Genomic DNA, 10,000 nt, shown 5'->3' on the forward strand with positions numbered 1-10,000 from the left:
CTGTGTTTGTGTATGTGTGTGTGTGTGTGTGTGTGTTTGGCTGGCGGACCCGTCCTGCAGCGTGCCAGGGTTCATGCTTCCAGTCGGGGTCTCGGTCCTGCAGCGCTGCCTAGATACACGAAAAACAAACATCAGACGCTTTATTTTTAATATTTCACCTTTTATTTCAGTCGTTTTATTATCTGGTATTCAAGTGTTTTTGCATGTTGCATGTGTGTGTATGCTCGGCTGCAGGGTGTTAAAATATTTTTAGGATAAAAGACAAAATTATTAATAATATAAATGTTTGAAAACTGTGATATTTAGCATGCTTTTAATTTGAAGAAAAAACCTAATGTATTTTCTGTGCACAAGTAATAAAATGCACATTTTTAGATTTGATCCATTGCAGCGAGATTTAAATGAAGCAGCAGCAAAAGGAAGTAAAAGAGTGAAAACACAGTGTAAAAGTATAATACAATATTGATTATTATATGACATAAATAATGGAGAACACTAAATCCACCATACAGTGTGTGTAGGTGAGGTCAGATCGTGATTTAATAATTAAACACAAATATTACACTCAGAGGAAAGAGTGGGTTTTATTTTACAATCACTAAAACACAAAAACTAGTATTCAAAAATAATAAAATAATCAAAAATAATGTTGTTATTTGTCTGTAAAAGCATTTTATAAATTAAGGATAATTAGTGTTATTTTCTGTGCATAATATAGATAAAAACATTTTATTTCAGGACTTAAAAGCAGAATTTACTATAAATAAATATTAAAAAAACATGACACAGCAGGGGTTGACCCCTTATTTATACAGGCTAAAACTGATTTTTAAATGTAATTTATAATATTATTTTAATGTATTTAATTGCTCTAGTAGCTAGGTTTTCTTTAGTGTTAGTGTAATAGAAATATGCATCAGTGCTTCTTCATTTTTTGGTGTTTTAAAGGTCCGTTTAGTGATATTTTCTGCCAAAAATTAATTTAAAAACATCCCTGACAGCTAATCATAATTTTCAAAATAAAGGTCTGTTTCTACATGTAAACAAATGTTTCATAAAAACAATAAAACTCAGATATTTAAATCACTAAACCTTTCAGTCAGAGAGAATCCTCTTATGGGTGTGTGTGTGTGTGTGTGTGTGCGTGTGTGTGCGTGTGTGTGTGTGTGTGTGCGTGTGTGTGCGTGCATGCGTGTGCGTGTGCGCGTGCATGTGTGTGTGTGTGTGTGTTAATTTATTCTGTGTGTGAGCTGAAGGCGAGGCAGGCAGACGCAGCTGATTTGTGGCCTTTAGAAAAATGAATTCATACATCTCCTCATTTCATTAAAAGCTAAATCAGAGCTCGGATCGATAGCGAGGACGAGGGTGTGTTTGTTTTCCTGCACTGCGAGGACCGAGCCGAGCGGCCGGGTCGGGTGGGCGGCAGGCAGGTGGGCGTCCGGCCGGGCGGGAAACTCTCCGTGTTTCCACTTCTGATCAGACGCTTCGATAAAATCCTTCCAGTAAATAAAACATCAAGATCTCGTCTGCAAACACAAAGTTTGAAATGTGTTTCTCTCTCTCTCTCTCTCTCTCTCTCTCCTTCCCTCTCTCTCTCTCCCTCTCTCTCTCTCTCTCTCTCGCTCTTTCGCTCTCTCTCTCTCTCTCGCTCTCTCTCTCTCTCTCTCTCTGTATATTTGGCATGTCTCTCGCCCGAGTCAACGGTCAGCCTCTCTCAGCCAAACACACACTGAGGAAAAAAAGATCTTGGCCGCCAAAACAGATCACTGTTTCTGTTTTTTTTTTGTTGTGTTTTTTTCTGTCTTTGCGCCTGTCGCTCTGCCAAGAGACGACAACACAATCTCAGTCTGACTCGCCCAGAGAGAGAGAGACACAGAGAGAGAGAGAGAGAGAGAGAGAGAGAGAGAGAGAGGTTGGGTCAGACATTTCAAAATAAATGTTTGAGATTCAAAACAAACACGACTGAAAATAGGAGAGTGAGACAACGAGCATCCGCGTGGTTTCTCCTGACGGACAGACACAAACAGCTCCAAACTTCTGCATGATAACTTCATTTATTTTATTATTTTCTCATTATATAAAGTTCTTTATGTGCGCATGAGGAAAGTCAGAAGGAACGTTCACTCCTTTCACACACCTGAAATTAAATATCTGCCTCTTTTTAAACCTAAATTAATCTTTGTCTAACAAAAACAATATAAAAGTCTAATTTAATGGTGGGAAAAAATTGTACATTTACTCACTTAAGTGCAGTTTTAAGGTGCTTTTCCTTTTTATGCATCTTATATTCTACTTTTTACTGCATTATTTATTTGATAACTTTAGATTCATGACTACAAAATTAAACCAACAGATAAAGTCTGAAATATTATTATAGATTCATGCATGACAATGCATCCTTCTCTCTCTCTTGCTGCATAATACACAATGTTGCTTGTTTGTTATTATAACTACTTTTTCCTTTTCAATACAAGAAAGATTCGTGCAAAAATTCATTTTAACCCAAAATATTGAGTCAAATAGCAAGATTCATTTGAGTTAACTCCATTCTCCTTGTTGTATTGAAATAAAATTATTTTGCAGCATCAACACTGAAATATTTAGGTTGAAACAATAAGTTGGGTTTTACAGTGTGACAAAATACTAAAAGCAAAAAATTAGAGAGCTGAAGTAAAGGAAAGTAAATAGTAAACACTGACGTACTGACACACTTTAAATTTGTGCATTTCAGCGTTTATTAATAACTTTATTGTTGCTCAACTTGAAGACTAGACTGGGTCAGCCATCTTCATCACAGTCCGGTCTGATAAAAACCCTGCAGACGTGTTTCCAGATGAACCTGCAGCCTCTAAAGTTCAGAGCTGCAGGATAAATCACTGCAACAACTTCTGCAGCCTTTGAGCTCGATGCATCACCTTTCTAAGGCGTGCACCTTCATGCAGGGGAGGCTACGGGGACTCTAAACCCAGATTTACAGAGTTATAGTAATAATAATAACTTTACTTATGCAGCACCTTTGAAAACAGTGTTTACAAAGTGCAAAAACAAAAGATTAACAGAGCAGGATCAGGATCAAATGAATACAAGAAGACACAAAATCATAGTGGACAGAAAACAAATTAAAATCAGAATCAGTAACAAGTACTAGGACAGCAACATTAGCCATCAACCCGTCCAAACATATACATTACATACATATAATATGCATAACGTGAGGAGAGGAGAGGAGGAAAAAAAAGAAAAACCTCGGCAACATAAGCACATATTAAATACATTTCACAACATGAATAGACTTATGACATGACACAATGCATAAACTATGTTTATCAGGAAAAAAACAACTAAATAAATAATTAAGCAAATAAATTAGGTAAAAATAAAACATGAAATAACATGGGAAATGAATGCAGGTCATTTTAGACCCATGTTGTGCATTAGAAGGTGTTTATATGTTGTGCATCAAAGGGTTAACAAATAAATAGATATATAATCCGGATACATAAATACCAAAATGCAAATAAATAGGCAGAAGCAATATAGACAATTAAACTGTAAAAAATATGATAAAAATGGGTCTTAAAAAGTGAACAAACTGCTGCACGCTCGTAGTCACATTACACCTCAAACAAATATTCATCGCTGCTTCAGTCCGTCAGGCCGTCATCACAATGCTGAGCAAAGGATTGTGGGTAAGCAGAGCCAGATGCAGCGGGATGTTCTGGTATTTTCTGCATATTGGACTTGACCCGACCAGCTAAATCTGTTTCAACCCCTCTCTCTGTTTTCTGGGAATCTTCCAGTAGCTCCCCCCTTCTACCACCTCCTCCCACCTCCTCCCCCCTCCTCCCACCTCCTCCCCCCTTATTCCTAGAAAAGAGTCAGTTCATGTCAGACAGAGAGAGAGAGAGAGAGAGAGCAGAGCCGGGCGAGCGACCTCCGGGGCCACAGAGTTTGACTTTCCCACAGAGAGAGAGAGAGAGACCTCTGCCCTCGCTCTCTCTTTTCTTGGTCTCATTGTTTTCTTCTAAGTGCTCTAGTGTGTGTGTGTGTGTGTGTGTGTGTGTGTGTGTGTGTGTGTGTGCGCACTGTACAGGTCACATGGGAGATGACAGCAGAGGTAGAACGAGGGCCGAACGAATGCAGAGACAAAAAAGTGTCCATGTTTGGTGTTGGAGTGTGTGTGTTTTTGTGTGTTTGTGTGTGTGTGTGTTTGTGTGTTTGTGTGTTTGTGTTGTTTTGTTTTGTTTATTTCCACGCTCCACTACACCCAGTCTTTAGACGGAGCCCCGGAGAGGAAGAGGAGAAAAGAAAGAAAAGAGAGAAACGAAGGAGGGAAAGAAAAAAAACGTCACTTGTTGAAAATAAAAGCGTGCGTGGCAGCAGCTAAATGGAGGCTTTTATTTTGTAACCCAAAAAGAGAGAGAGAGAGGGAGTCAGAGTGATGTTTGAAAATAAAAACATGTTGCCACTGGTTATCATGGTTGTTCGGTGGAGACAGAAGGGAAAGAGAGAGATCTTTGAAAAGAAAGACGTGCTTTGGCATTTCAAAATAAAGGCTTTTATTTTGAAACTGTGAGGAACATAGAAAGGAGGGAAACATAAAATAAAGTAAAGAAAATATAAAAGGAAGTGAAGGAGGCAAAACAAGAGCTTTGTTTAACATACTTTTCAAAATAAATGCATTGATGGCAAGCGCTTTTGTGTTTTTTTAACAGGCTTTTATTTTGTAAGTCTATGATGGAGGTAAAAAGAGACGAAGAATAAAAGACTGAATGATGAAAGGAAAGAGAGGAAGAAAAAAGAGAAGGTTTGAAAGGTGCTCAGGCAATGACATCTTTCAAAATAAAAGCATGGATGGCAGCAACTGTTGTGTTTTCAAGCAGATGCTTTTATTTTGTAAGTCTGTGATAAAGAAGAAGGGAGAAAAGACTGAACGATGAAAGGAAAGAGCAGGAAGTAGAGAAGAAAAGATGGATTAAAGTGTTCAGTCAATGACACATTTCAAAATAAAAGCATGGATGGCAACAACTGTTTTTAAACAGAGACTTTTATTTTGTAAGTCTTTGATGGAGAATAAGAAAATGAGAGAAAAGACTGAATGATGAATGGAAAGAGGAAGTAGAGAAGAAGAGATGGATTGAAAGGTTCTCAGTCAATGACATGTTTCAAAATAAAAGCATGGATTGCAACAACTTCTGTGTTTCTAAACAGAAACTTTATTTTGTTGGTCTATGATGGAGGTAAAGCGATAAAGAAAGACTGAATAGTGAAAGGAAAGAGGAGGAAGTAGAGAAGAAGAGATGGACTAAAAACAGCTCACTGAATTACATGTTTCAAAATAAAAGCACGGATGGCAACAACCTCTGTTTCTTAACAAAGACTTTTATTTTGTAAGTCTGTGATGGAGAATAGGAGAATGAGAGAAAAGACTGAATGATGAAAGAAAGGAGAGGAGGAAGTAAAAAAGAAGAGATGGATTGAAAACAGCTCACTGAATGACATGTTTCAAAACAAAAGCATGGATGGCAACAGCTTCTGTGTTTCTAGACAGTTGCTTTTATTTTGTAAGTACATGATAGAGGTTAAGAGAGAGGTGAAGAAAAGAACAAATTATAAAAGAAAAGAGAGTGTGAAGTAGAGAAGAAGAGATGGATTGAAAACAGCTCACTAAATTATATGTTTCAAAACAAAAGCATGGATGGCAATAACTTCTGTGTTTCTAAACACAGACTTTTATTTTGTAAGTGTGAGAGAAAAGACTGAATGATGAAATGAAAACAAAGGAGGTAGTGGTGATAAAGAGATGGATTGAAAGGTGCTCAGGCCTTTTATGCAGAGGCTTTTATTTTGACACCTGTGTTAGAGAACTTTTCAAAATAAAAGTAGACAGCAGCGACTTTGTAAACTTTTAATGTGAAGCCTCTGACTGAGAGTTCAAACCCAGTTTGTGTCACTGGTTTCACTGGGTTGTTGCTGCACTTGTGTGTGTGTGTACAGAGGGCTTTTATTTTGTTTTTTTTAGATACCCCCCCTCACCCCACTCACCCCCCTCCCCCTCTCAGTGGGGGGTGGATGCAGACGGTCCGGTCTGCTCCCACGCCTCATTAGCATATTTAATTAACCTGGATGGGGAGGGGGTGACGGCTGAATGAGGGGTGGGGGGGGGGGGGGCAGTGTGTGAAAGTGCTCTCACACACACACCCATCAGCTGCCTCCCCCCTCCTCCCCCCTCCCTCCCTGGTTGCCGTGGTTTCAGCCTGATGCTCTTTGTTTTAAGCTGCTGAAGCAAACAGACACAGTGAACAGCATGCAAAACAAGGCTGATAAATGCTGCACTTTGTCTCCGTGTGTGTGTGTGTGTGTGTGTGTGTGTGTGTGTGTGTGTCGCTGCAAAAAGTTTAGGTTTTTTTAACTTTAATTGAACAGTATAATCACGTTTGCGTATAACGTCTGCAGATTATCTCTTTATAACGACGTAAACACATCAATAATGAACATTTCAACAGTTAAATCAGTTCATTTGTTAATTAAAAATCCAGTGAGAAGTTTATATAAACACCTGGTTAAAGTCTGAAATATAAATTATTGGGTCCTGATATTCAGATTTTATAACATTCTATATTTTAAGTTGATAAATTCGACTTATTTCACCTAATTTCTGTTGATCCAGTAGCAAAAAAGAATTAAATCGTAGAACATAAACTTATTTCAAGGCCATCTTGCTTCTTATATAAACGTAATTAACATATCACTTTTTAAAAAGCCACTGAAAAAAAGCCACTTTAACAATGAGTTAATGAATAAAAGGTGTTTTTTTGCTCATAATAGGTAAAAAAGCCAGTGAAACAAGTCGAAATATGTCTTAAAATAAGACATTTATGAGTGTATAAGCATATTTTTTTTTACTGAATATCAGACAAATAAATTTGCAGCTTTATAGAGGATATAATATTAAAAATATTAATTTTAACTGAACTTTTCATGAGTAAAACGTACAAAAAAGAGAAATAATTAAGAGGCAAATGTGTGCAAATTGTAAAAGTGTCAGAATAACTAATATAATAAGATAATAAAATAATAATAATAAATATTATTAACCAGATTACCAAACAAATAACAATTCAGCTTTGAATTTATAAACATCTTAAACTGTAATTTAATAATTATTTTAATAAAAAAAAGTCCTGAAACAAAACAGAAACTGAGAGCACGTCACTTCTTTTAGTGTTGAAACCTTTTTTAACTTTTTGCCGCCTTTTTTTCTCCTCACTTGTTATTCAAACACACACACACACACATTAACCCTGATTTTCTCATTAAATTACCTTTAATTTAAACATATATAGCTCGTTCCAGCTTTGCTTGGAACTTAAACAAAGTTAAAACACTGATTGAAAACTTTATTTCCCACCTTTTATTTCCCCTCACTGAGACACCTCCACTCTCTCTCCATTTGATGATTAAGTTTTATTATAATTAAAAAGTTTCTGCTAGTGAACCTGAGTGGCCTCCATCCGTCTGCCTGCGTCCTGAGTCGGCCCTGCGGCGGCGGCGGGGGCCGGGGGCCGGTGGCGGTGGCGGGTGGCGGTGGCGGCTCCAGAGGAAGATGACGGGTGATATTTCTTCCTCTCCCCCCTCCCACTATTTTATCTGCAGCGCGGCCGATCGATGCTCCTGAAGACGCTAAATCATTTGCAGGAGCGGAGCTGCATCAGAGCAGAGAGCATGCTGGGAAAAAACACAGAGAGCGAGAGAGAGAGAGAGAGAGAGAGAGAGAGAGAGAGAGAGAGAGAGAGAGAGAGAGAGAGAGAGAGAGAAGATATATCCCATAATCCTCTGCAGTGAGACAGATTTGTGTCCATCATCTCGTCTCGTTGTCCTTCGTGTTCAGAAAGTAACTGAATACTTTTACTCAAGTAGAAATTTGAAGTCTTCTCTACTCAAATACATTCATCTGATGACTTTAGTTACTTAATTACTTAAATACTGATTAATAATGTTTGTACACAAAACATACATACCGCTCTACATCAGGGGTCTCAAATTACCTGGGGGTCGCTGGAGGCAGTATCAAAATGACCAAAAAAAGACACAAAATGACTAAAAAAAGACACAAAATGACCAAAAAAAGACACAAAATTACTAAAAAAAGACACAAAATGACCAAATAAGACACAAAATGACAGAAAAAACACAAAATTACTTAAAAAAGACACAAAATTACTGAAAAAAACACTAAATTACTTTGAAAAAAAGACACAAAATGACCAAAAAATACACAGAATTACCAAAAAAGACACAAAATGCGTGAAAGACTTGATATCAGCAGATGTTTGTGTTATATGGAAAAAATATATTTTGCATTTTTGAGGAAAATGTTAAAAGGGAAGTCGAAGTCTTGATAGGTTAAATTGTTGGGTTTTATATGTTTTTGTTAGTTCAAGAAAAACAAACTGTGGGCAATTAGAGAAAAATAGAATTTTCTGGCAATTATTTCATGGTTCAGGCTTTATAGGGTTAAATAATGATGATAATAATAGTAATACATTTCATTTGTAATGCACTTTACATTCAAGGAAATCTCAAAGTGCTACAGGTTAAAAGGTTTTTTATTTCTTCTGGTTTATTTTATTGCGTTTTTACAGTTTTCTTCTGGTTTATTTTATTGCGTTTTTACAGTTTATTCTTATTTTATTGTTGATGCATTTTCTATTTTGTGAAACACTTTTGCTGCTGAGTGTTGAGTGCAGGAATGAGAACTTTTATGAACTTTTTAAGTTTTTATTTTACTGCTTTAATCTTCTGTTCTGTCATTGAAGCTCACTGATGCGTTCAGGTGCTCCAGTAAAGAGTGAATGATAAGTCACCTGTGTGTGTGTGTGTGTGTGTGTGTGTGTGTGTGTGTTAATGTGTGTGTATAATGTTGTTCTCTGACTCGTCCTCATCAGTGTTTGTTTGTTTTTTTTTCTGCAGAAGCCGGCCAATCAGAAAGCCCGAACCAGGCCAGCGAATCAGATATCAAGGAGCAGCCGGAGAACGGTGAGAGCTCTCACACACACACACAAACACACACATTACACACACATACACACACTGAGGTTGACCTGTGTTTGACCCTGGTGGTCAGACAGAGGGAGGCTGTGGTTTTATCACTTTCACACACACACACACACACACACACACACACACACACACACACACACACACACACACACACAGATTACAGGTTGTTTGTCTGGATCAGGAAGGTGTGTGACAGATTTTTAAGTGTGTGTGTTGATGGACGTCAGCGTATGGTGTGAGTCAGTGTGTGTGTGTGTGTGTGAGTCAGTGTGTGTGTGTGTGTGTGTGTGTGTGTGTGTGTGTAGAGGATATCCTCTCTGCTTTGTGGTGTGTGTTCTTTGTGGTATTTCTGTGTGTGAGAGTGTTAGACCTTGACCCTGAGGTTCAGCTACTTGCCTGTACACAAGTACACACACACACACACACACACACACACACACACACACACACACACACACAGAGACAGAAGTAGTTCCAGCTGGTGGTGATTATCCTCGTTGGGAAACAGAAGCTGTTCTGTGGTTTCCTTACTGATGCTACAGCTGTTAGTACTGCTGCTACTACTCATACTGTTAATACTACTCATACTAATACTACTATTAATACTACTCATAGCTTACTACTACTACTATAGTATAGCACTTATAGTAGTCCTTATAGTAGTGTTTCTTCTACAGTTACAGTTGCAGTTAAGGCTGTCATCATGAACAGTTCATGGAAATATTGGGATTTTTTTCATTGCTGGGGTTATCACTGGTTGTTCCAGGAATTAGTCAGACCCTCATCCATTCATACCTGATAATAAACACCTGGTCACGTGTGAAAACGACTCTCACTGCACAAGTTTTTGTAGTAAAACCAGACGAACTCCTCCATGAGAAGATGTTGAGCTGCTTTCTTAATAACTTTAAACATTAACTAAAGTTCTCCAGCCAAT

At 37.7% G+C, this 10,000-nt stretch overlaps 1 protein-coding gene across 2 annotated transcripts in view; it reads left to right on the forward strand.

Annotated features, from left to right (window-relative positions):
- nfia (nuclear factor I/A) overlaps positions 1–10,000 on the forward strand; it is a 245,142-nt gene that overhangs the window by 187,292 nt on the left and 47,850 nt on the right. For both annotated transcript variants that reach the window (XM_059340759.1, XM_059340760.1), the window contains exon 3: positions 8,974–9,039. In XM_059340759.1, the coding sequence (XP_059196742.1) occupies positions 8,974–9,039 (66 nt within the window). The remainder of the gene's footprint in view (positions 1–8,973; positions 9,040–10,000) is intronic.

This window comes from Centropristis striata, chromosome 9 (assembly GCF_030273125.1).
Source record: "Centropristis striata isolate RG_2023a ecotype Rhode Island chromosome 9, C.striata_1.0, whole genome shotgun sequence".
NCBI lineage: Eukaryota > Metazoa > Chordata > Actinopteri > Perciformes > Serranidae > Centropristis > Centropristis striata.